At 41.9% G+C, this 27,058-nt stretch overlaps 1 protein-coding gene across 1 annotated transcript in view; it reads right to left on the bottom strand.

Annotated features, from left to right (window-relative positions):
* LOC117355695 (cytidine monophosphate-N-acetylneuraminic acid hydroxylase-like) overlaps positions 1-26,631 on the bottom strand; it is a 102,593-nt gene extending 75,962 nt beyond the window's left edge. Inside the window, exons 1-3 of the mRNA XM_033934623.1 lie at positions 26,579-26,631; positions 22,212-22,303; positions 2,570-2,679 (exon numbers count right to left, since the gene is read on the bottom strand). Coding sequence (XP_033790514.1) covers positions 2,570-2,679; positions 22,212-22,303; positions 26,579-26,616 — 240 coding nt within the window. The 5' untranslated portion in view covers positions 26,617-26,631. The remainder of the gene's footprint in view (positions 1-2,569; positions 2,680-22,211; positions 22,304-26,578) is intronic.
* Positions 26,632-27,058: the final 427 nt, after the last annotated feature.

The following is a 27,058-nucleotide window of genomic DNA, read 5'->3' as shown; positions in this document are numbered from 1 at the left end:
GGTCTTTTGTATACCATTATGGACTGTTTAGGATATGTGCAGTGTATAAATAAACATTTGTATTTGTATGAAGCATTTGTTTGATGATTTAGAGGTGTTTCTGGTGGCAATTGTTTCGGCTACTCAGAGCACATGTTGGGCTTCCTTTGGACTACTTTTTGTCATGAGTTTGGCTGGAAACTTTTTTGCCATCTGCCAATCCTGACCAGAAGTGCCAGTTAATGCTGCAAGTATGGAGATGCATGGGAGCAGAGGAAGGTAGGAAAATTATACCAGACCGATAGGAGGGAACAGGGGAAAGAGAGATAAGGACGTGATGCTAGACTAATGGAGGCAATTTGGAGTGTAACATTACCTATGCTTGCAGGATCCCCATAGACTCCAAGGCACACCTGGGGAGCAGCCACGGCACACCGGTTGAAAAATGCTGATATACATAATTGTGCAAAATAAAAATTAATTTGTCATTACCTTATTCCATAAAGCTGCATTTTTCAAAGCAGAAGGAAAACACTGGAAGCTGCACTAGAGGTTTTTAGCGCGGGCCGACGAGGTAAGTGCTCTGACGCTCATAGGAATTATATGAGCATTGGAGCATCTACCATGCCGGCTCACACTAAAAACCTATAGTGCAGCTTGATAAAAGGGGCCCTAAGTTTTGTGCCTGGGTCTTGGGGGCAAGGGAAGGAAGGATAGATAGGCATGGAGCTGGGACTGAAAGGATGATGAGATGCAGTGGAGAGTAGATGAGGGCCAAAGGGTACAAAGGGTGGGAAGGGGGGGCCTAAGGAAATGTGTAAAAGGTGGGGGAGGGGTGGGACTAGGACTGGTGGGAAGCAGGGGCAGGGCATGGTAGAGGCAGGAGTGGGTGAAAGCAATGGAAGTAAAACCCAGATGTCTCAATCTGTCCACTTTTTTTCTGGAGCTATATGGTAACCCTAAGCGGGCTGTATATAGCCTCTTCCCCATGTTTTGATTATAAGCATACTGGAGTCCCTGGGAGGGGAATAGAGTCTGAGGATAACATGTGGTTACAACGGAGTAGTAGAAAATAAAATCCTCACTGTTAAAGACCTGCTCTACTATTCTGCCTGTGAGTGTTTTATCAGCTGGTGATTCTAGTTACTAGATCCTCTGCACTGCTGGGTGATGTTACATATATCCTGGTACACCCTGGGCAGCCGTCTAGGTGTGGCATGTTTTTTGGGGGTTTTTTTTAACTTTAATTTTTAATTTAGGTTTTATAAAATACTATAACTCCAAATAAGAACAAAACAACAAATTCCATTAAAAAAAATTCAAACACCCAGTCTCCCTTCACCCCTTCCTTATCTGGGAACAAGCGTTCTTATTTTTATGGAAATGCTATTAAAGTCCATAATCATAAACAGTAGCCATAATACAAACACAGTCCCAAATCCAAACATAGCCAAAGTACAATTTCAATCAACCATCGAGAATATCTGCATTCTCTCATGCTCAAATGTAACATTCACAAATTTTTTTGAAGCGCTCAGAGCCCCCATGACTTTAGGAAATAAGTCTACATAAATACAGTGGTACCTTGGAATCCAAACTTAATCCGTTCCAAAACGTTTGAGTTCCAAGACAATTTTTCCCATTGAAAAGAATAGAAACTGGATTAATCCGTTCCTTGGTCCCACAAACACTGCAAGATCGGGCCTACCTGTCATAAACAGCAAGATCGGGACCCCCAGCAGCAGAGGCAGCAAGATCGGGATCCCCAGCGGCAAGACAGCAAGATCGGCAACAGCAGCTGCAAAAGTGGTGTTCAGCACAAAGCTTCCCTCCCAGGTGGAAACAGGAAGCTACGTCAGAGGGGAAGCTTTGGGCTAAGCACTGCTTGCAGTTCAGATTCCAAAGCAGCTTTTGGATTCCGAGGCAAAAATGAAGAAAAAAAAAAAGTTTGGATTCCAAATCGTTTGAGTTCTGGGGCGTTCGGATTCTGAGGTACCACTGTAATAGACTTGCCTGTATTTCAGATCATCTGTCATTGGAAGAGCTGCAGTTTTCTAGTATTTGTCAATTTCTTTATGAATTAAATTTGACCTTGGCTTGAGTTGGGTCAATTCTAACTGGCTTCACTTGTAATAATAGAGCCAAAGGGTCCAGTGGTATTAATATTCCAAACATAGCATTCAAGATTCTTTACTCAGTCCATCCACAAAGAGCCCACCATGCTGCCCTTCCTCTAACAGAGATGATATTCCCTTTACAAATTTGATCATGTGGCAGTTACCAACAAAACAACAATTTAATCTCTTGTCATATGAAATTGAAATAGTTTGCCACTCTTTCTCAGACAATTCCATCCTCAAGTCACACTCCCATTGGATCTAATAATTAGGATTCTAAGCCACCCTCTTCACCTTTAACAATAGATCATAATGACTCAAAATCAGTTTTGCTGGGAACGTCCACCATCAAGAAATTCCTCAAAAGGAATCAGGAAGCCCAACAAATGAAGTGCCAGCAACAGATTTCCCCGGACAAGTCCTTCTTTTCAAGGAGTCTGGAAGGCTTTTCAAAACCCGACACTATTTTTTACCTGTATTTCTCCAAATGTCAGATCCTCTAGAACTTGGGGTTCAGCTTCCCAGGGATTTGGTGGAATCAGTTCAACAAGTGAAAGTGTGTTATCTTCATTTCTTTCAATCACTGAAATAAACACCCCCAAGCAAGAAAATGTCTGTATTACTTTGTCACTGCACTATTTCAAGATTTTAAGTGCAATATAATGTACGTATAGTAACATAGTAAATGACGGCAGATAAATAATAATAATAATAATTTATTTTTATAAACCGCCATACCACAAACAGTTCTAAGCGGTTTACAAGGGAAGAGACTGTATACAAACAGCAATATTACAGAGAACTTTCAAAATTACATTGGCATGTTACGTTTAGTCAGGTTTATCTGGAAGTGTTTTGGAAGTACATCAGGTTGAGGTACATCAGGGTGAAGTGGGATCAGAGAAATTTGTCAAAGAGAAGTTTTTATTGACTTCCTAAACGTTTGGTACGAAATTGCATTTGAGATGAAGTTGGTTAAACATTTGTTCCATTTGCCTGCGTGGAATGATAGTGTTCTGTCGAGGTATCTTTTGTAGGTGCAGCCCTTTAGGGATGGAAAAGCAAACAAGTAGGTACTGCGTGTATTAGTTGTGCCTGGGAATTAGAATTGGTGAGACAAATAGGATGGGGATGAACCTGTCAAGGTTTTGAAGCAAAGGCAAGCAAACTTAAAAACGACCCTTGCTTCCACAGGCAGCCAGTGTAGTTTTTTGTAATATGGGCTTACATGGTCTGATTTCTTGAGGCCATAAATGATACGGACTACAGTATTTTGGATGACTCTCAGTCATTTGATGGTTTTCTTGAGAGATCCTAAGTCTATAATATTGTAGTAGTCTAAGGCACAGTTCTTCAACCGCCGGTCCGCGGACCGGTGGCGGTCCGCAGAAAATTCCTGCTGGTCCGCAAAGGACCAGCGAGATCAACATCTTCAATTTCCTGCCAGTCCGCGCAGGACTGGCAAGAACGAGGAGCTGTAGTTCGCACAGGGTCGGAGAGATAATGGGGTGCCTCAGACTGTGCTTTCTCCCCTCCCAGCGGCTCTCCTTACAAGCGCAGCAATTCAGGAAGGAAGCCTTGGAGCTTTTGCTGAGTCAGGCCGCCTCTGATGATGCAACTTCCACTTTCCTCAGAGGCGGTGCGACCTAACAAAGGACCCGAGGCTGCCTTACTGAATTGCAGCGCTGGCAAGTAAGGAGAGTTGTTGGGAGGGGAGAAAGCCACTTTTATAGGTTGGGAAGCAGCTGGGCATGGTGGAAAAAGGGACAGCTGCTACTGGACCTGGAGAGGGAGAAGGAGAGATGCTGCTGGGAGGGGAGGAGGGAAAGGAGTCTGGGAAGCTGCTGGGCAAGGGGAAAAAGGGACAGCTGCTACTGGACCTGGAGAGGGAGAAGGAGAGATGCTGCTGGGAGGGGAGGAGGGAAAGGAGTCTGGGAAGCTGCTGGGCAAGGGGAAAAAGGGACAGCTGCTACTGGACCTGGAGAGGGAGAAGGAGAGATGCTGCTGGGAGAGGAGGAGGGAAAGGAAAGGGAAGAGAGTTACTGCTGGACAGGGGAAGGAGGGAAGGGAGAAGAAAAAAGGAAGGTAACAGCTTGCAGGGAGATTAGAAGAGGGGAAGGGGAGAGACAGGAATGAGATGGGAAGGGGGGGTCAGTAGAGAAATTGAGAGGGACAAAGATGCTAGATCTGGTGTAGGAGAGATAAAAATGAAGAGAGCAGTGAAGCTGGAATGAATTGTGTAAAAAGGAGAGGGGGCATAGGCTGGATGGAAAGGGGAGAGGGGCATAGAAAGAAGACAAATACCATGTGGAAGGGGGAGAGGTCAGACAGTAGATGGAAGGGGCAGATGCTGGATTGAAGAGACAGAGAGGGCAGTCGCTGGAAGGAAGAGAGTGAAAAGAAGATGAAAGCAGAAACCAGAGACAACAAAAGGTAGAAACAAATAATTTTATTTCTATTTTGTGATTAGAATATATCAGATTTGAAATATATATCCTGCTAGAGCTGGTGTTAGACATAACTGGGGACTGCAAAGTCCAGGCAGTGACTTAGGGCTTTCTCAGACCAGGGGGGCAGTTGCCCTATTTGCACTCACCTAACCCTATTCCTGCTATGTGTGACTGTGGTATTCTGTTAGCATGATATTTCTGTGTAGCATTCTGTAATAATTTGGCTTATTCAGTTTTCTTGATAGTAGAGAGGATATAGGTGAAGGGGAGGGGAGACAAGGGTTTTGTTGATCCTTGCTCTGTATTATTTGTATTTATAAAATGACAATTGTACAGAACATTGTTTCTTTTTATACTTTAATAAAATACATTCAGTATAAAATCATTACTGAGGCTTGTGTAGATGGGATCAGATGGTTTGCGAGGACCGAGCTCACGGAGACGGGGCGTAAACGGAGTTTTTAAATTTCAGTCCTAGTAGTTTGCCGGTCCACAAAATAATTTTTTTTTCCCCGCCGGTCCATAGGTGTAAAAAGGTTGAAGAACACTGGTCTAAGGTACTTAAGATCAGGGATTGAACCAGCAATCGAAAGGAAAAGAAATTGAAGTATTGTTTAATGGTACGAAGTTTCCATAAAGTGAGAAAGCATTTTATGACTTGAGCATTAATATGATCTTCAAACGTCAAGCTTTGGTCTAGGGTGACGCCAAGGATTTTGGTTGTGGGATTAATTGGGTAGTCTGATCCATTTAGTCTCAAGGTGTTCACGATCTTGTTATTGGGACTTGCCAAGAAAATCTTGTTTTTTTTCAGGATTCAGTTTTAGTTTGGAGTGAATAATCCAATGTTCTACCTTGGTAAGGACGGATTAGATGAATTGTTCTGTCTCTTAAGTCAATGAGGTTATGGGAATAATAATTTGTTATATCATCCGCATATATGTACGATTTCAGTTTTAAATTGGATAACATATTTCCCAGTGAAGCCATGTAGATATTGAAAAGTGAGGGGGAGAGTGGGGAGCCCTGTGGCACTCCACAGGGATTGGACCAAACTTGAGAATAGGCTCCTTCGCTGTAGACCTGGTATGTACGTTTTTTATAGGAAACCCATTAATCAATTTAGCATCTGTCTGGAAATGCCAATGGAATCAAGGCACCTAAGCAGGAGGTCATGATCAACAAGGTCGAAAGCACTGCTCAGGTCAAACTGCAGTACCAGTGTGCTTTTTTCCTAGGAAAACAAATGGAAAAGATGGTCAGACATGGAGGCCAAAACTGTTCCAGTGCTGTAATATGTTCGGAAGCCAGATTGAGAATCATGTAGAATGTTAAACTTCTCTAAATATTCCGTGAGGTCGATGTTAACCAGACCTTCCATTAGTTTAAGAAAGAATGGTATGTTGGTTATCAAGAAAGTGGACTCTTTTGGGTTTTTGATAATAGGAGTCACGAGGATATAACCAAGTTCCTCCGGGAATTACTGATAAGCATGTATGATGAAACCTAGTTAAAAAGTTCAGCCTTGAAGGAGATAGGAGCTGTTTTCATAATAGTCGGTGGGCAGTTGTCCAATAGGCAATTGGATTTTACATATTTTGAGTAAAGCTTGAGGAAGTGGCTCCAGTCTGGGTTTTCAAAGTGATTCCAGATAATATCAACAGCTCTACCTTCTTTGTCTAAGGCAGGAAACATGATAGGTAAATCTATGCTTGAACCTGCAAGAGACAATTTCAATTTGTGGATTTTTGTAGCGAAAAAGTCAGTTAAGATCGCTGCAGGGGATGGGGGGGTCTATATTGGAGCTCTTGTGGAATTCAATATCAAACAAAGAATTGACTATTTTGAAGAGTTCATGACTATTTAAAGTAGGAGAATAAATTTTTTGGAAGTAATGTTTGCTATACTTTTCTTTGATCATTATTTTGTATTATTTAACCTTTAGTCGCCAAGTAAGTCTATCCTCAACTTTCTCTGATTTGCACCATATTCTTTCCAATTTGCGTAATTCTCGCTTTAAGAACATTAAGTTGGTATCATACCAGTTGTCTGATAAACAACTTTTTTAAAATGTTTTTCAGAGGGGCTATGTCATTTAAGACATGATCACTAAAGTTTTTCCATCCTAAAATGAAGTTAAGGTCAAAAGCTGGGTTGGAAATTAAGCTATAGTGCGTCCAAAATTCTACTGGATTCAGCTGTCCTCTTGTGCAAATAGTTTTCTCTTTGAGGTTGCTCCTTGGTTTTGTTTTAAGTTGTCTTAATCCAGCATAGTTCAAAGTTGCATAAGAGATGGTCTGACCAGAGAGTATTGGACTAGGTTTCACCTTTGAGACTTATACTGGGGGTCGTTAGAAAGAAATGTGATCAGATCTAAGTGGTGACCTTTCTGGTGGGTTTTAGTTAGGGATGGTTTGGAGAACCCTAATGATGTAAGGAAGGAAAGTAGGTCAGTTACATTGGAATTGTCTGCCTGTTCGAGGTGTAAATTAACATCCCCGGCTATAAAGTTGTAGGCACCGGCTACCGAGTTTGAATTCTTTTGCTAGGTGCCATTTGTTGGGGGGGGGGGGGAATGTAAAATATTGTGAGGATCAAGTTGTCTTTGCAATCCTCTTTAGATATTTTACAGGTGAGAATTTCCAGCTCAGTAGTCAGTTTAGAGTCTAACACTTGGAACTTTAAGTGGCCTCAGAGAATTATTGCTAAACCACCTCCTCTTTTTTGATTCTTGATAAAGGGATAATTTTGTAGTCTGAAGGTAGTATATCACCCATGATGATATTCTGATCAGAGATTAACCATGTTTCAGTTAGAAGTAGAATATCCAGATGGGTTTCTTCCAGTCAGTCTTTGACCAGTTGTGCCTTATAAAGACCAGTTGTGCCTTATAAAAACCTGCATGGTTCATCCAGTCTGCCCAATAGTTACACACATTATAAATTCATGATTAAATTGACTTAAATTTCTGGGCCATAGACCGTAGAAGTCTGCCCGGGACAGTCCTTAAGTTTCAACTACTGTTCAGTTCTTTTTATTATATAGACTTACACCAAAAAGCATTACAATCAAAGCATTACAAAGTCAAAGCAGCAAATATTATACAAATAATACAAACCATTCAATATCATACTAAACTAAACTAAACCTTAAGTTTATATACCGCATTATCTCCACGGATGTGGAGCTCGGCACAGTTTCCAAGAACTTAAAATATAGGAAGAGAAGGAAAAAAAAGGTTTACAAATCATACAAATTATATAAACCGAATCTGACACATTACTATCCCCACACCAAACCTATACATATGAAAATTAAACAGCTCCAAACCCTGAACACAAAGTGACTAGAAACCCCCCTCCCCCATAATAAATTAACTGAAATACAAAAACTCAGTTAAAACAAAAACTCGAACACTCATCCACAGGCGTCAGAGAAGCTGAAGCCGCACCCCCTTCCACAGTAGATGCCACTGCTGTTCACTCCTCTTTCTCTCTGCTTCTGCAATTTGGCACAGTGCCTGCACCACATCCATCGCCACTGTGGCCGGTGCCAGCTGTCGCTGCAGCAGCGACATCTTGCAGCATGCCATCCAAATGAAATACTTCAGTATGGAAAAAATAATTAAAAAAAGTTTCACCATAGGGGGGCGTGGCATGGCTGCGAGATATAATGGAGGGATGATTGCTGAGCTCCTCTCCTATTTGCCTTCTTTATATATAAATGTAGGTTATTTTTCTGGCCCAATTTATTATTTCTAGCAGAAATTCCTATTTTGGATACCTGATAGTAAAATGGAAAAAGGAATCTGAATAAATATTTCTATTGGGAGCAGCACCGGAGACTTGGTCAGTGAGATCGGGTTCCTCTCTGAGAATCGTTGCTTGTAACTGTAAAAACTGCTGTCAGAACTTGTAATAGGTTTGTTCCTGTCCACAATAAGAAAGGATATTGTGCCAGTGGTACCTTGGATTACGAGCATAATCCGTTCAAGGAGCATGCTCGTAATCCAAAATGCTCGTTTATCAAAGCGAGTTTCCCCATAGAAAATAATGGAAACTCGCTTTGATACGTTCCCACCCCGAGAATCTCGGCGAGAGGGAGAATTAGAAGTCCTTGAGCATTCGCAGATGCATGCTCAAGGCAGGCAGAAGCCGGAAGATCTTCTAGGCACCGGCACAATCTGTGCCTGCGTGCCAGTGCCAGGGGAGGGGGTAAGTTTAAGTTGTTCGGGCGGGGGGGGGGGGGGCCGTTGGAGCAAGGGGGCCTTTGCGAGCGGGGGGGGGGTGTGCTCGCAAATCGAGTCAACACTCGGTTTGCGAGTCAAAAGTTTGCTGAGTGTTTGCTCGTCTTGCAAAACACTCGCAAACCGGGTTACTCGCAAACCAAGGTTTGACTGTATATGATAAATATATATTGACGTGTGCTATATGGCACATACTGTCAAACAATAACAAAAGCTTATTGGCAGTTTGAAGTGACTGAAGGAATCAGCTGTTGGTGTGGAAAGTTTTACATCATGCTGCGGAGGAAAGGATTGATCTGTACTATTTCTATTCCTTTGATCGGTACTGCCTGATATAGAGACTGTGTGAGAGAAACAAGCTATCAAGGGAATTTAAGTTGAAAGAAAAGTGAAAATTCCATGAGGCAGTTGGAGCAGAGAGAGCCGTTGGGGGTGTGAGCAATAAAATGAAATCAATATCAGCTGACTACGGGTAGTAAATCTCCCAGAAGTTTATAGACTGATAAAAAGCCGATGCTTTCCGCTCCAAGACAGAGAAAACAAATATCAGATTAAGACGGCAAATAAATAAAGTTTTGCTGTATGCTGAAGGAGCTGGTAGTTCCCAAATGAAGAATTATACCTCGATTGTGGTGGGTGAGACAGGGTTTGCTGGAGAAGATAATATGCAGATCAAAGATAATAAAACTGATCTGCAGTGATCCATTGTAATTGAATGAAATAGGAAACTAAAACTAACGATTGTTTTAAGCAGTGACTCTCTTTTACAGCTGAGGGGGGAAAAAAAAGAAAGAAAAAAGCCGGTGCTGTCAATTCAATTGCAGGGAAAGCATAATGTGATGATAGCGATTTAATTAAACTGGCTGGCAGGAAAGTCTCAGCTGTTTCTATTCTGTTTAGTTGCTTGAAAGTCCCCTTTTTCATTATATTTGCTGGCTACTCTGGGAAATTCCTGGACTGGTGTCAGAAGAACATCCTGCTATGAAATCTGACTATGTCATTAATTCTGACAGTTGAGAAGTTGCATATCCAGTTCCTGTGTTTTTCTAAAAATTAATCTCAAATCCTATTCCAGGTAGAGTGCATGTTTGTAGTTTGTTTTTTCTTACTCTAAGGTCTCTAGATACCAAAAGGGACACTTCTCATAATTTTGATTCACCACAGGACATGCAACCTGATTTTTTATCATCGGAAAAAGAAAAAAGAAAAATTTCACTGTCAACATAATTGGTCTAGTAATTGTGACCTTATATATATGTTGCACTGTTCTTAACAAATTTCCTTTCTGAAATATCTGCAGTGGAAGTGGAAAGTACAGTGTAAAATTCAGCATATATTGAAATTGTTAATATTGGTGTAAAGATGGCTTCTGGCAAACAAATAAAAATTGATGCAGCATTTGCAATAGGTAAAGCAAAAAGGTCAAAGCCGGACCTTCCTACCCCTTCTAGGGTCTCTCTACCATCTGACTCTGGGGATCATTTTGAACAGATAATGGTGGAATTTCAAGTCATTAAAGAGATGTTAAATAAAAACAGAATGGATATAAAGGTTATGTAAGAGGAGCTGACAAGCATGGCCAGCCAACTTAAGATTCTCGAACTGAGCAGTTGGAAGTGAGGATGGTAGAAAATGAGGCTCAAAGTTCAGTCTGTAAGAAAGTCCATCTAGTCATCAAAACAATGGAGAGAGAAATTGAGGAACTGAGGAACCGTAGTCATAGATGTAATATTCAGCTTGTTGGTCTACTAGAGGGGGCGGAGGGAGACAATTTAATTCGATTTATGGAGGAGAATATCCCCAAAACTCTCTCAATGAATAAAACTTTACCATTCAAAATAGAAAAGGCCCACCATTTGTCAGCAAGGTCTGGGCCACCCTAGGGTTCGAGGCCAATAATCTTCAAACTTTTAAGATTCCAGCATGCCCTTAAGATACTCAATAAGGTCAAACGGGAAAGGAACATCAAATGGAAACAGTCCAGTCTTTTTTTTCCCCCAAGACTTTGCAAAAAAACACTGCTAATAAAAGAAAAAAAATCTGAGTTTAAGAGAGCCACTTAAACAAATGGGTGCCAGATATGGATTGCTGTATCCGGCTATCATGAATGTGACTCATTTAAATAAAACTATAAACTATGATGATCCATCAGCTCTGGAGGAATATATTAGTTCTCATTCAGGTCCCATGACTTAATATGAAATTGAAAGCACTCATTATTTTTATTAATTTTTCTAAGTTTTTGATTTAATATTAATAAGTAAAAAGTATTTCTCAATGAATTAATTTATTATAATAAACATTACTAAAATATTGCAAATAGGAATATATGCTTAAAAACTTATATTAAAAGAGGGAAGTCTAGGATTATTATGAAATTACAGTTTGCTTGTTCACATTATAATTAATATGGGGAATCTAAGTTAGGGGAGAATAGGGAAATAGAGAGGAGGGTGGGTATGGTTTTAGGGATTGTTAACTTCATATATATAAATATATAAAAAAATGCAGAAAAAGTAAAATTTGAATAATTAAAATAGAAGCTGAATGGGTTTGTTATACCATTGTACTTCTATAAGAGAGGGGAAGTTGAATTTTAAAATGTAACTATTTATGAGTTTCAGGTGGAAGTTGTCTAAATGATAATTGATTGATGGTTAGGTATTTCTTATAATGTTTATACCTATTATGTTGTTACATATTGATTTACTTTTTATTTATGATACAATACTGTATTTGAAAATATATGAATTTTTGGGGCTAGGTTTGGTTAATTGGCAAGGGGGAGGCTTGGTGGTTATTAATCCAATACTTGCATCCAAGTGTTTGAATTATTTTAGGGAGGGAGGGGAGGTTTGGATTGGGGAAGGGAGGTCCTGGCTATGTATAATGAAGTAAATGCTGCTTATTTTACCTCATTGGAATGACTACGAGACAGCATTGTATGTTCCAAAAACAGACAATATTTGTTTATTGTTAGTATAAAAACTTACAAAATTACAGCAGCAAAGGCATAGCAGAAAGAAATATATTGTCAGTTCAGAATTAGAGAATGACACGGTGAAAAATTTGGTCCCCGTCACCGCCCCGTCCCCGTCTCACCATCCCCGTCACCGCCCCGTCCCCGTCTCACCATCCTCTTCACCGCCCCGTCACCGCCACTGCCACCCCATTCACCGCCCCGTCACCGCCACTGCAATCCCATTCACTTTTCTTTATTTACGTATAAAGGAAACATTCTTTAAAACTTTAAAACTTAGTTAAATATTAGTTAATAACTATACAAAAACAAAACACGCAGAGAAAAAATTAATTAATATAAATTCTCAAAACTGACACATTTTGATCACTAAATTTAAAATAGTTATTTTTCATACAGTTTTTCAATCACTAATCTTCCACCACCCCTGGGGCTAGCAATGCAAAAACAAACACGACATATACTTTAAATGCTTACAATGTTAGCCTATATGGTAATTAGACGCGGCCGCTGTACCTAATCGCGGCAAAGATCTCCCTGCCGTGATTAGCATAGTGACCGCGGCTACGGCTGCAAGTCTCCCCTCCCCCCAGCGATCATGGCAGGAGGGCACCCAACCCCTCCTGTAGACCCCCCCAACGGCCCTCCCGACAATCGCAGCAGAAGGGTACCCAACCCCTCCTACCAGTCCTCCCAATGGCCTCCCCTAAGATCGCCGGCAGGAGGGTACCCAACCCCTCCTGCTGGACCCCCCCCCAACGAACCCTCCCACCCCGGAACCCCCTTAGTCTTACTTTCCAAGTTGGACCGGACGGCTCCTCACACGTATGGCCAGCAGGCTTGCCTCCGTCCAAATGAGGCGGGCCCGCCCCTACCCTGCCCAACCCACAGGATCCTAGGGCCTGATTGGTCTAGGCACCTAAAGCCACTCCCGCTATAGGAGGGGCCTTAGGTGCTTGGGCCAATCAGGCCCTAGGATCCTGTGGGTTAGGCAGGGGAGGGGAGGGGCGGGCCTGCCTCATTTGGACGGAGGCAGGCCTGCTGGCCAGACGAGCGAGGAGCTGTCCGGTCCAACTTGGAAAGTAAGACTAAGGGGGTTCCGGGGTGGGAGGGTTCATTGGGGGGGGTCCAGCAGGAGGGGTTGGGTACCCTCCTGCCGGCGATCTTAGGGGAGGCCATTGGGAGGACCGGCAGGAGGGGTTGGGTACCCTTCTGCTGCGATTGGCAGGAAGGGTTGATCTGACAAATGAGGAGCACGGTGAAACACAGGTAAATAGCGGTTCCTAGAAGGGGGTACATTGGCCCGCGGGGACAAACCTGTTCACCGTTTCCGCGGTCGGTGAATGGCCTTGTCCCCGTCACCGCAGCGACTGCTAGTTTTCTTCCCCGTTTTCGGCGGTGACCCGCGGCTTAAATGCGGTGGCCGCGGGTAAACCGTCACCGTGTCATTCTCTATTTAGAATATGCAATGAAGAGTAGAACTTGCACTCATATGCTTAGCAGGGGGCTAGCAGTTCCCCGTAGCATAAGTAAGTGAATCTCTCTCTGGTTCTACCTGTGATGCACATTTTTTTATACAGAGAAATTCTTCCTTCGTTCCAAAAAAGCACATCCCCGAACTCTGGTCATGTACTTCCCTATTGGTGCAAAAATGTATACCTAACTATTCCTCCCCCCAGTCCATGCCTCTCTCACTCCCCCCCCCCCCAGGAGGGGGGCCCGAACAGAAACAAAGAATTCTTGGTGAACTTTCTTCCTCCATGTCTGAGATCCTTATCACCTTGCAGATGCTAATTTGTGGTTTTACAATTCTGTGTATCTTCAGGATGGCATCCTTGTAGACAGTCTTATGCAGAAAGTTGGCAAGGGTGATCTCCAACATCCCAGCTGTGCTTGGTTCCCATAACTTGCTTCAGAGACAGGCAGCAAATGTCCAGCTTGGGTAAGAGTTCTGTCTTGGTATCAGGCTCCTACGTCTCTTACATCTCTTTCATCCTGCAGGGAATGTTGCTTGTTATAAATGTTTTATGGCTTTCCAGGGTGCCTGGCATATGTGAAGTCATACAGCACTGATAACAGCTCAGCAGAACCTTGGAGAAGTATCCTCCCAGCAGGGAATGGAGACAGAAACTTTGTAACAAAGGCCAGCTGGGTTAGCATTTCAAAGGACACATGTGTTCACAGACAGCAAGGTACAGGCTGGGCCATCTAACATAGTAGATGACGGCAGATAAAGACCCGAATGGTCCATCCAGTCTGCCCAATCTGATTCAATTTAAATTATTATTATTATTTTTTTTCTTCTTAGCTATTTCTGGGCGAGAATCCAAAGCTTTACCCGATACTGTGCTTGGGTTCCAACTGCCGAAATCTCTGTTAAGACTTACTCCAGCCCATCTACACCTTCCCAGCCATTGAAGCCCTCCCCTGCCCATCCTCCTCCTGCCATCTGAAAGAAAAGCTGGTTTAGGCTATGGGAAAATATAGGTTAGTGTCCAGCATACACAAGTGAGGCCAGTATGTCCAGTTTATCCATCTGTATGTCCAGTTTATCCATCTGTATGTCCAGGTTATCCATCTCAATTATTATTATACAGTCAGCTGATTTATCAGAATATATATTTTGTTAAAAGTGCATTTTAAGTTATTCTCTTTAAATGTCAATGGGCTTAACCACCCCATTAAGAGAAAAAAAACCCACTTAATTTCCTAAAGCAACAAGAAGTATATATATATTATATACAAGAAACACACTTATCTGCTACAGAATCAAGGAAACTGGAAGGAGAATGGGTTAAGTATTGTTTTTTTGCCCCAGCAGTGGGTAAGAAGGCAGGGGTGGCTATCCTGATACATAAGAAATGTTCGGCTATATTCAATTAGATTTCGGCAGATCCCTTGGGCAGATAAGTTCATGTGAATGTGAGCTTGGGGAATGATACGCTAGCACTTTTCAACATCTATGCCCTTAATTCAAACCAAGCTGACTTTTTCAAAAAACTCTTCGACAGTAGGTACTACCGTTGGCTAATTGTAAAGTAGTTGTGGCGGGGGACTTTAACGCTGTAATGGATCCAATGTTGGATAAAAATCCTAATAAAATTCTAAAATCATTAGGGTTAGACAATCTGGTACAATCATGTGGATTGAAAGATATATGGCGGATCCTTCATTTTGATGTTCAGGAATTTTCTTTTTATTCTCATGTTCATAAATCATTTCATGAATTGATTATATTTTTGTTTCAGATCAATTAGTTCAGCAGGTAACAAAAGCCATCATAGATCCAATTATTTTGTCAGATCATGGTAGCGTTTGGATTGAATTTAAATTTGCTGAACAAGATAGTAGTAGACCTGGGTGGAGATTCAATAATACATTGCTTGCAGACTCAAACTTTATGGAAGAATTTCAATTAAAAATGAATGAGTATTTCCAATTTAATGTTTCAGAGGATATCTCGTTAGAAACTTTGTGGGATGCCTTTAAAGCTACCATGAGAGGGCAAATCATTTCCTATTCGGCACATATTAGGAAACAACTTAAAAGGGAATTTACTAATTTAGAACATAGTATTAAGGATTTAGAGTCCAAATTGGCAATGAAATGGGAACAAATTACTTTATAGGCCCTCTTAAAAACAAAGTATAAATATAATGAGATTTCTTCTCAATTGGCTAGGTAAGAATTGTTTTCTCAACAGGCTCTGTATGATGGAAACTCGAATAAGGCGGGAAGATTAGCTAATTATCTTAAAGCAAAAAAAAGAAAAGTAAAAATTGTTGCGACTAAAGATGAGAAGGGTGAAACTCATTCTCAAATTGGAAATATTTTAAAGCAATTTCTGAACTTCTATAAAGCTTTATATTCTTCTGAGTCTTATTCAAATAAAGAACTTGATGGATTATTGTTTTTAAAGTTGATTGAGGGACCAAAAATTCCCGAACATATAAAAGGAAGTCTAGAGGCACCTATATCACTAAAAGAATTACAAGCAGCGTTGAAATCCCTTAGAGTTGTATCCGTTGAAGTCCCTTAGAGTTGTATCCGCTCCAGGTGGTGATGGTTTCACTGTAGAGTTTTACAAATCATTTCAAGTTACCCTATTACCTCATCTATTAAATTTATATCAGGCTCAACTGATTAAAGGTTGTATTACAGGTACTATGGCAGAATCTTTGACTATTGTTTGGCCGAAGCCAAATAAAGATCCCATGGTGGTTTCAAACTACAGGCCTATTTTTTTGATTAATGTAGATGGTAAATTGTTGGCTAAGTTATTGGCACAGCGCTTGGCCAAGGCTCTCCCTTATATTATTGGTATGCACCAAACGGGGTTCGTTGCTCAAAGACATTCTTCAAACACTAGGCTGGCTTTCCACATATTAAATTTAACAAAAGCTATGGAAGATCCGGCTTTCTCTGTATCCTTGGAAGCAGAGAAGGCCTTTGATCGTGTGGAATGGACCTTCATGTATCAAGCAATGGATTAGTTTGGTATTGGATCAGGATTTATACAAATGATTCAAACCTTGTATAGTTCCCCTTCTGCAGGTTATATATTAATAATCATTTTTCAGAACGATTTGGTCTGGAGAGGGGAGTTAGAAAAGGGTGTCCATTATCTCCTTTGCTTTTTGATATTGTTTTGGAACCCTTGTTATTGGCTATTCAACAGGCAGAGGAAATACAGGGTATTCCTTATGCAGGTCAGGAATACAAAGTCTCTGAATATGCAGATGATATTTTGCTTCATTTGAGGAATCCTGAAACTACCATTCCACATTTACTAGATTTAATTGAAAAATTTGGTAAATTTTCTGGTTATAAAATAAATTGGAGTAAATCTGAGGTTCTTCCATTAAACGTTCACTGTCCAAAAGGATTGTTTGATACTTTCCCTTTTCTCTGGAAAGAAGAGGGTATAAAATATTTAGACATTTGGGTTCAGAAAACGTCGGAAGAAACGATAAAGGTAAATGAAAGATCCTTATTGCTTAAGGTAGCAGAAATGTGCGAGCAATGGAATCCATTACATTTGTTGTGGGGGGATGGGGGGGTAGAATTCAGATGGTCATAATGATGATTTTGCCTGTGGTTTGCTACCAAATGGGTATGTTGTCAGTTTTTTTTTCTCATATCAGGCAGCATTATGGGGTAAAGATCTGGAACAATTATTTATGCTTACTAATACTTATGGGGAATTTAGGAGACACCTAAAAACATCTCTCCCACAATCTTTCCTACAATAACGGATCACTAGTGCTGTTAGTCACTAGTTTTCAACTTTGTCAGCATTTTTAATCATTGTAAACAGCATAGAACTTCACGGTCCTGCGGTATATAAACTGTTATTATTATTGTCTGTTATGGCTTCTAGAAGGATGAGGTCTTTGCCATTTACATATCTGGCGTTAACTAGAGCTGCTAAGATGGAGTTTGTCAGAATTTTTATGCAGTTGGGGTGTTCTGACTGCTATTTGTCTTGTGTGAAAACAGTTTGTCAGGTCTCCATAGCGGCCCTGGCCTGTGATAACAGGGATGTGGAAAGCCATTATGGGAAATATAAGTGTGATAACTGAGATGGGGCTCGGTGTATTTGACTGCCTGGGGGTCTTGTGGGGTTCTAGCCATGGTTTAGGCCTGGCCCTGCTTGGTCCGCACAAACGGCCGCACAATGGGGCCCAACTGCTCAGCAGCCCTTTAACGGGCTGAAGAAAGATGGCTGGCTTTGAGAAGAAAGGGGTGGGGCTTCCCACCGAAGAACAAAGTTTCTGGTAGATCTGCTCAGTGCAGTGAGGAGGACGACTGATCTCCCTTCCCCTCACTGTGCTGAAGCTATACACAGGAGTAACAAAGCCCTTTAAAGGACTGAAGCAATATGGCTTGCTCCGGGAAGAAAGGGGCGGGGCTTCCCACTGAAGAAAAAAGTTTCTTGTGGATCTGCTCGGTGAAATGAGGGGGACGACTGACCTCCCTTCCCCTCACTGTGCTGAAGCCACTGTAGGAGGCAACTATATGGCAGTACAGTAGAGTTTTGGTGGCCTTACATTTTGCACCATTAATGTAGTGACTTATGGGCCTGCGTCCTCTCTATGGTCCAGTAGCCTACCTCCCAGACTACTTAAGCCACCTCTGTGCAGCTCTGCTAGGCTTTCCTATGCCAGGTGCTAATGTTCCTGAGGCAGGTATATACATTTTTAGTCCAATATTTATGATGGTGTGAAGGGGTCAGTGAGCACGTGGGGAGTGTGTGGAACAGCGCCGGTGGTCTCGGGGGAGGGGGGGAGACAGATCAAGCAAGTTTCCCTTACTTCCTATGGGGAAAGTCACTTTGATATACGAGCACTTTGGTTTACGAGCAGTCTTCTGGAATGAATTATGCTCGTAAACCAAGGTTCCACTGTATTTCTGTTTCGATTATGATCCCCATAGTGTTCAATTAATATCATGCATCATTGATCAGCCATCATGTGAGTGTACATCGAATCTTTTCTTACAAAGTAAACATTTCCTAGAGATTCATGCATTTTAGCAAGGTAAGTTTAACCTATGTACAGTAAAAAAAAAAAAAAAGCCATTTATTTGTATCGCATACTAACATGTCAATTCACAAGCACAATCTACATCTTCTTGGCCCTATAACATTATAAAAAGAACAGTACACTGAACTTTTAAACTATGATTAAGGAAGCATTCAACTTACCTGCTATTTGGTTCTATTGTACCCTTTTTGAGACTTATTGTTATGCCCTCCATTTTTATCCCACATTTTATTTCTGAATTTTTTTACTTTTTTAAAAAATTTAAATAAGATTCTGTATGTAGACAACTGTATTTTTGGTTCCGTAATGAAAGCATGCAGAACATTGGTGCGCCAACAATCCCACGCAGGACTTATGCACACCGCCTTAAAACAGTTCCTGTGAGGGCTGTGACTGGGGGTATGGGGGGAATCCCCCAGTAAACTTACAAGTGTTCACGCTCCGGTTTTTGGGTAACTTGCAGTGTAGTGGGGGGTACCCCTCTCCCAAACCTGAGCGCGAACACTTGTAAGTTTAGTGGGGGGATTCCCCCTGCACACCCCCATCAGAATGCTAACAGGAACTGTTTTAAGGCGACGAGCTAATGTCCTGCGCAGTTTTGATGCATCACCATATTTTTCATATAAATTTAAGGAACGCTACCCGAAGTTTAAATGGATCACTTCTTATTGATGGTACAAATCTGAGTTCAAGTTGTAACACTTGTAATGTTGATGAGATTGGGTGACACATTGATGAAATGGATTGGGAACTGGCTTGGAGGTAGGCTTCAGAGGGTAGTGGTAAATGGCACCCCCTCCGAAACGACGGAGGTGATCAGTGGAGTGACTCAGGGCTCCATCCTGGGCCCGATCCTGTTCAACATCTATATAAGAGACTTGGCGGAAGGGCTCCGAGGTAAAATAACATTATTCGCCGATGACGCCAAACTAAGCAATGTAGTGGGCAAAAGCACATCAGACAGTAATTCAATGCCCGATAACATGATGCACGACCTACTTCTACTGGAGCGCTGGTCTAGGTCCTGGCAACTCAGCTTCAATGCCAAAAAATGCAAAGTCATGCACCTGGGCAGTCAAAATCCATGCAGGACTTACACCCTTAATAGTGAGATCCTAACAAGAACTGAAGCAGAACGAGATTTAGGGGTGATCGTCAGTGAAGACTTGAAGACTGCCAATCAAGTGGAGCAAGCTTCCTCCAAAGCAAGGCAAATCATAGGTTGCATATGCAGGAGTTTCGTCAGCCGTAAACCTGAGGTCATTATGCCATTGTATAGATCCATGGTGATACCTCACCTAGAGTACTATGTGCAATTCTGGAGGCCGCATTACTGTAAGGATGTGCTGAGGCTAGAGTCGGTTCAGAGAATGGCCACCCAGATAGTCTCAGGACTCAAGGACCTCCCGTACGAGGAGCGGCTAGAGAAGTTACAGCTCTACTCATTCGAGGAACGCAGAGAGAGGGGAGACATGATCGAGACATTCAAGTATCTCACAGGCTGCATCGAGGTCGAAGAAGATATCTTCTTTTTCAAGGGTCCCATGGCAACAAGGGGGCATCCGTGGAAAATCAGGGGCGGGAAATTGCATGGTGACATCAGGAAATTCTTTTTCACTGAAAAGGTGGTTGATCGCTGGAATAGTCTTCCACTTCAGGTCATTGAGGCCAGCAGCGTGCCTGATTTTAAGGCCAAATGGGATAGGCATGTGGGATCTATTCACAGTGACAGGTGGGGGAGGGTCATTGGGGTGGGCAGGTAGGGGAGGGTCATTGGGGTGGGCAGACTAGATGGGCCATGACCCTTATCTGCTGTCTATTTCTATGTTTCTATGTGTAAGCTTCTCCTCTGAAATAGTTAGCACTGTTGCTTGTTTCTGGTTTTCATCCCTTCTGTACTGGTTTGATGAGTTGAACCTCTGCGATTTCCTCTCATTCATCCTTTCGCAGCATTTTGTCATGTTGGCAAAAATTTGGTTTAAATTTCTGATTTCGAGACATACTATCATCACTATTCCAATCCAACTCTGCTGATGTTTCCTCAAAAGCTACAGTGTACTTTGTTTTATTTTTAATTTTGTGGTTACCATTATGTATTAATAAGGCCTTGGTCCTCGTTTTCAAAACCTTCCATGAAATGATTCCATACTATATGAAAACTAAACTACAAATCTACTTCCCAAAGCGACCACTGAGGTCCCAAGGAGAAAAACGACTGACCATACCTCCTGGCCGCTCCCTTAAAACGGAAACTGCCTGCAAACACTCCTACTCACATTTCATACCCAAACTTTGGCACACAATCCCTCCATCTGTCAGTTCACTAGATTGAATCTGGAACTTTAGGAAGGCCGTGAAAATCTTCCTCTTTACCAACCCAGTGCCTTAAAGTCATTCACTCAGAAATGCCACTCAGTCAACACACGCTATCTAATCTCACCAGATGCTACTTAGTGCATATGTTTTATTGTCATGTCTATATTGTAATTTATGTAAATTATGTCATCTCTATTCTGTCTGGATTATTATGGATGTACTTTGTAACTCGTTCTGGGCTTCTTTGGGAGGACGGCCTGAAAAATTGAATAAATGAATAAATATATTGTGTGTATATGAAAAATAGATGGAAGAAATTGCATTACAATTAGCACTATTATTATGGGGGTGAGGCCCAGGGCGGAGCTTGGTCAGGGGTACTCAGATGATATTTGTTAGACTTAGGGGGTACTTGGCTTGAAGAAGTTGAGAAACACTGATGTATAGGATACTGGCTTTCTCCAAGATCTTTTTTGTCTGCTGGAGATTGCCCAAGTCCCTACAGTATAGAAACACAGAAAAATGACTTCAGTTTAAGACCATATGGCCCATCCAATCTGATCTTCCACACCAACTCCAAAGCCCTACAATCACTTCCTCTTCAAGATTCTCTATGCATCACCCATACTATCTTGAGTTCAGACACTGTCCTTGTTTTCATCAACTCCATTAGAAGGCTACTCCATTCATCTAATGCCCTTTCTCTAAAGAAACATATTTCCCTAGGTTACTGCTGGGTCTATCTCCTTCTAACCTCATCTCAGATCTTCCTTAAAACTGCCTCCTGTGAGTTTATAGTTTGGAAGTATTTAAATGATTCTATTGTATCATTTAGGCTGCTTTTAATCATGGTAACTGAGCATAGGATGTGTCTTAGTACTGTCAAGTGATTGCATCTGTGTTTTTGTGAGTTTCTTGGCCAGCTGCAGCAGTGATAGTAGGTCTGTTGCTTTCAAAATGTTGAGAAATGGTACCAAGCTAGGATTTCTTTCCCCATTTTTACACAACTGCTTTTTCTAAAATGTTAATTCTAGTATTTTATTTATTTATTCATTCAATTTTCTATACCATTCTCCCAGGGGAGCGCAGAACGGTTTACATGAACTTATTCAGGTACTCAAGCATTTTTCCCTCTCTGCCCTGGTGATCTCACAATCAATTTAATGTACCTGAGGCAATGGGGGGATTAAATGACTTGCCCAGGGTCACAAGGAGCAGCGTGGGTTTGAACCTACAACCTCAGGGTGCTAAGGCTGTAGCTTTTAATCACTGCACCACATTCTCCCCTATCATGGGGGTAACAAAAGAAACAAATGTTAGAGCTGCTATCTATCAGGATTTCATATAGGAAGAAAATCACATTTATTTTTTCTCCTATATGAAACAATATTCACCAAATGGGAGGCCCTCCAGAATTACTACTGCCCTGAAGAGGAGTAAATTGTTCAATGCTGAGGGCTCAGGTGGTAATTGAAAGCCATGTAGGGGAGTACATCATTGAGAGCTGAAGTAGGGGTATAGCTGAGTTCTACAGTTGTTTCTACCTCCTGCTAGGGGTAGAATTTTATATTGAATTACCTAATTCTTCTTGGCAAAAGCTGTCTGGTGGGTTTATATATTTCATCGTACTCACATCTAACTTCCAGTTATGTTTGGTGCAACGAACAGACCTGTAAGAAAAAAAAAAAATCACAAAATAAATTTCTTGCTGATAGATTGTCATTTTTAATGGCAGAATGGTTCCAATGTACAATGTTAGACATTTGGCATGTTGTATAAAAACTATCTGGATCAATATAAAAGATACTACATAAGGGTCTATTTAGATATAATCTTGAGTAAGTACTTCATACAATATATTGACAGGAAACTAAATGATACCGAGAGGAGGATTCTCAAAATTTACCATGCCCTTAACGATGGTCGCTAAATCGGTTCCAACCAGTTTAGTTAGCGTGCAAGAATTTTACCGGCCAATTATCCGAATAGCCATTTCCGAGCTTCCTAGCAGTCTCCAACTCTGCCATGCAAATGTAGTACAATAAGGTCATTAATATTACAATGGTAGTAATATGGGCTCATCAATATTTAAAGGAGCACTCCAGGTGATTCTCTATCATCACCAGGTAATTCCTTAACCTCGTTGTGCCACATTTGTGGGCAACATTTTCTGACAGCTGTCGTAGCCTTGCTTTCCAGTCAGTACCTCAGCGCTAATTAGCTTAGGCAGTGATAGGAAAGTAAGGCTTGACAGTTCAGACCCCCCCTCCCCGCAACTAAATACAAAAAGAAAGGGGGGCAGGAGGGACGCACACTGTCACCTCTAGACACCTAACTGACTTGGTTAGGGCATTTGGGCCATGGCAATATTTTCCCCAGCGTGTCCTCTATAGCTTAAGGGTCCCCCTCTGGTCATTTATTCAACCTAGGTGACTGCCTTATAGTGCAAGTACAGGTAAGAGAGGCAGTCTTTCCAAAACAGACACCCAGTCAGAATGGCTTCAGAACAAAATAAAGGTTTATTCAGGCCACTGGCCAGATTAGCTTCAATTCTTGGGTAATATTTGTTGCATACACCACAAGCAAGGTTCATGTAATGCAGCGGTCTCAAACTCAAACCCTTTGCAGGGCCACATTTTGGATTTGGAGAAAAAATAGCTAATGTCTTATTAAAGAAATAACAACTTTGCATGAGGTAAAACTCGTTATAGTTTATAAATATTTCCTTAATTGCTTCTGATAATTTCAGCTATACACAGCTGAAAGCAGTGCAACATGCAGAAAGATGCAGGAAAGCGCTTGCGTGAAGTTACAGCAGTGAGGCGGGAAATGTTCCAGGACAATGGTAAGATACTGAGAGCCTCAAAATAGTACCTGGCAGGCCGCATGTGGCCCCCAGGCTGCAGGTTTGAGACCTCTGATGTAATGCATTCAACCAAATAGTCCAGGATTTATGCACTGGTAATAGTCTTTGCATAAGAGTACATTTTCTTTATAATTTTAACATCCGGTTTACTGCACTGATATGGTAAAAAAAAACAAAAAAAAAAAAACGGAAAAGCAAAAAGCCAAAATAAAAGGTTTCACAATAACCAATGACTCCTTGGCTATAATTTCTAGCAGATCTTAATTGCTGTGCTGATAAACTGAGTTTGATAAGGTAGTTTCTATCCACTTTGCTCAGGAAATCTTTTAGCAAAATTATGTTGGTGAAATACAGCTTTAGGCAATTCTTTAGAAGACAGAGAATATCTTATTGTAGAGCCACAGGTAAGTTTAACAGCATGTAACCTAGCCTGAGACATACAGCTTGCAGCTCCAGCTCTGCTTGCAGTAGCCGTGGAAACCTTGCTGAGCTAATCCCAACTGCAAGTAGCACACTTATCAGCACCAATGTGGGAAAGAAACTGATTTCAATGTAAGGCAAAATTCAAAACTCTTTTTCTTCTTAGTAACACTCTACAAAAGTATTGTGCTTTCACACACAGTGAACAAGAACCAAATATCAGCAAGCAGGAAAGTTAAATGCAAATCCAAACTTACAGATTTAGCTGATCTGTATGGCTTCAGCTGGTTCCTGAAATAGTGGTAAGCCTGTACCAATCTCCATAGCTTCATGCTGTGGGAGAGACTCTGACCCTGTAAGAGAGGAGATTCTCCCTCTTCCTGCATGTCCCAGTCAGAAGGGAAATCTTTGGAAAGACACTCACACTGGACTTCAGCTGGGCTCCTGGTCTGTTTGTGCTCAGACCAACTCTCCTTGCCCTGTCCCCAGCTTCCTTCCTGTTCTGCAGCTTCCTGGTCTCTGAGGTTCTTGTAGCTCTGCCTCCCATGATCCTGTCTCTCCTCTCTGTAATCTGAGCTGGCTTTTCAGGAGCTCTAAGCCACGCCCCCCCTACCCCAGGGCAGGAAAGCAGACTCAGGCATTTCTCTGGCAGGTTTCCTTCCCTTGCTTCTAACAGCACTCTGCCTTAAAGGAACAGGACTACATACCTGCCATAGTGCAAATCCTGGCTATTCAGAGACAAAAACTCTGAATTAGCTCTGGATTTGTCACAACACCCCATCCCACCACCGGTGATCCACAACACCCCCGGCAGGAGGGATGCCCACTCCATCCTGCAGCTGGTGATTCTATGGGAGGGACCACAGGTATCGTCCAATTAGAGCCTTAAGCCCCTCCCTGATGCATCCCAGAATACACCAGGAAGGGGAAGGCCTACCACTTTGGTGGGCCTGCCAGCTGGAGGGAGTAGACATCCCTCGATTCTCCATACAATAGCTCCTACTACGGCAGGGTTCTCAAAGTCCCTCCTTGAGGGCCACAATCCAGTTGGGTTTTCAGGATTTCCCCAATGATTATGCATGAGATCTATGTGTATGCACTGCTTTCAATGCATATTCATTGGGGAAATCCTGAAAACGCAACTGGATTGCGGCCCTCAATGAGGGACTTTGAGATCCTTGTACTACGGGCACTAAATCAACTCACCGGATTTTACCAGCAAGTTTTGAGAATCTTCCCCTAGCACTAAACTAGAAGAATTACAGTACTCAGTATATTTGTTACTCTATTGAACTGTTTCATTCATCCTTGGTCAGTGAATATTGCTACTCCTTGAGTTTTGGCCAGGTACTAGGGACCTGAATTGGCCACTGTGAGAATGAGCTACTGGACTTGATGGACCATTGATCTGACCCAGTAAGGCTATTCTTATGTTCTTATGTGAATAATTCCCTGTAATGGAAAAAGTGTGAACAAGCAGCATAAGAACAATATGTTCCATGGCTGTCACAAACCGGAGGTCTGCTTGCCAGGAGTTTGGGACAGGCACCCCTGCGACTAGCCGCTGTCAGCAGAGCAGAGGGAGAGGTCCTAACCGGCCTCTTGAAAAATAACTTCCTGCCACAGCTTATAGGGCTGTCATGAACCCAAGATCTGCTTGTTGGGTTTGGGACAGGCACCCCTGCGGCCAGCCACTGTCAGCAGAGCAGAGGAAGAGATCCTAACTGGCCTTTTGAAAAGAAATTCCTGCTGTGGAACGCGGCTCCCTTCGAAGCCCAGAGGAGCAGGGAACAGGTTAAAAAAACATTGAATTTCATTAGGCTTTAACCAGCCTTGGGGGGAAAAAAAAGTCCCAATAAAAGAAAGTCAAATGCAAACAAACATGCCTCCTTCTTTTCCTTGTAAGGAAAGGAGTGTTTTTTTCTTTCAAGAGGAAAAAAAAACCCCAAACCTCCCACAGTGCTTACTTGCAAAAAAAAAAAAATCAATGTTTCTTTATGTTCTTGGTTCAGAACTCAATTTCCATGCAGTCCTGTGGCAATGGCAGTTGTAATGAGGGTTCACCAGTTTCCATCAGTTCTCCAAACTCTGAGCACTGTATAGCTGGTCCCAACAGCGGTTCCTCTTCAGCCATTTCACAATCCCCTCAGCTACCTGTGGCTCCTCCTGCCCCCTGTCCTGACTCCCCTGTTAATTCAAAGCTTTCTCCTTAAGTAATTCATTGCCCCACCCTCTTCTCCTAGAGAGGGAGATGGGCTGTAGCTCTCTGTGAACCAGAGCATGCCTAACATGACCATTTAATTTTTATCAAAAGGGGGCATCTATTAATTGTCAGTCCCGCCATAGCCCTGACCCCAATCCCACCCCCAATTTCTTCCATTCATTTTTCATGTACACATAATATCTTATTAATTCATAATGGTAACTATAACATTTTTTAAAAAACTACAAAGCTCACTATATGCAAAGAAAATGTTAATTATCATTTATATTTGGGGGGTATCAAAGATGTCAAGGCAGATGACTTTAAAATATGCAATGTTACCTCAGTAACTATAGAAAAATAAACAAATATAGTGTAAAATATAGACAGCAGATATAAATTCTCAAAAATGACATATTTTGATCACTAAATTGAAAATAAAATAATTTTTCTTACCTTTTCTGTGTGGTGATTTCATGAGTCTCTGGTTGCATTTCCTTCTGACTGTGTATCCTTTCTTTCATTTCTTTTTTTCTGCACTCAGGCCCAACAATTATCCCTTTCTATTCCCTCCTTCCTTCCTATGTCCTTAGTGCTCCCAGTGCCTCCTTCCCATGTCCTTAGTGCCCCTTCCTATGTCTTTAGTGCCCCAGTGTCTCCTTCCCATGTCTTTAGTGCCCCCAGTGCCTCCTTCCTTTGATCTACACACCTGCGTCTTTTTTCATCATCAAGTGTGTAGACCAAAGGACTCAGGCACTGCACACTGCAAATAAAATCAATACAAAAAGCTTATCCTTCCGGCTTCCTGATGTAGCTTCGCAAAACACACTGTGTTGGAGCCGTGAACTGACCTTTTCAGATAAGTGTTCTAAGTTAAACAGCTTTTGTAGGGCTATTACATTTTCCACTCCAGTAGAAGGAAGATTCCTTGCTCCA

This window comes from Geotrypetes seraphini, chromosome 2, assembly GCF_902459505.1.
Source record: "Geotrypetes seraphini chromosome 2, aGeoSer1.1, whole genome shotgun sequence".
Taxonomy (NCBI): domain Eukaryota; kingdom Metazoa; phylum Chordata; class Amphibia; order Gymnophiona; family Dermophiidae; genus Geotrypetes; species Geotrypetes seraphini.
This window is presented reverse-complemented; position numbering and strand designations above follow the sequence as displayed.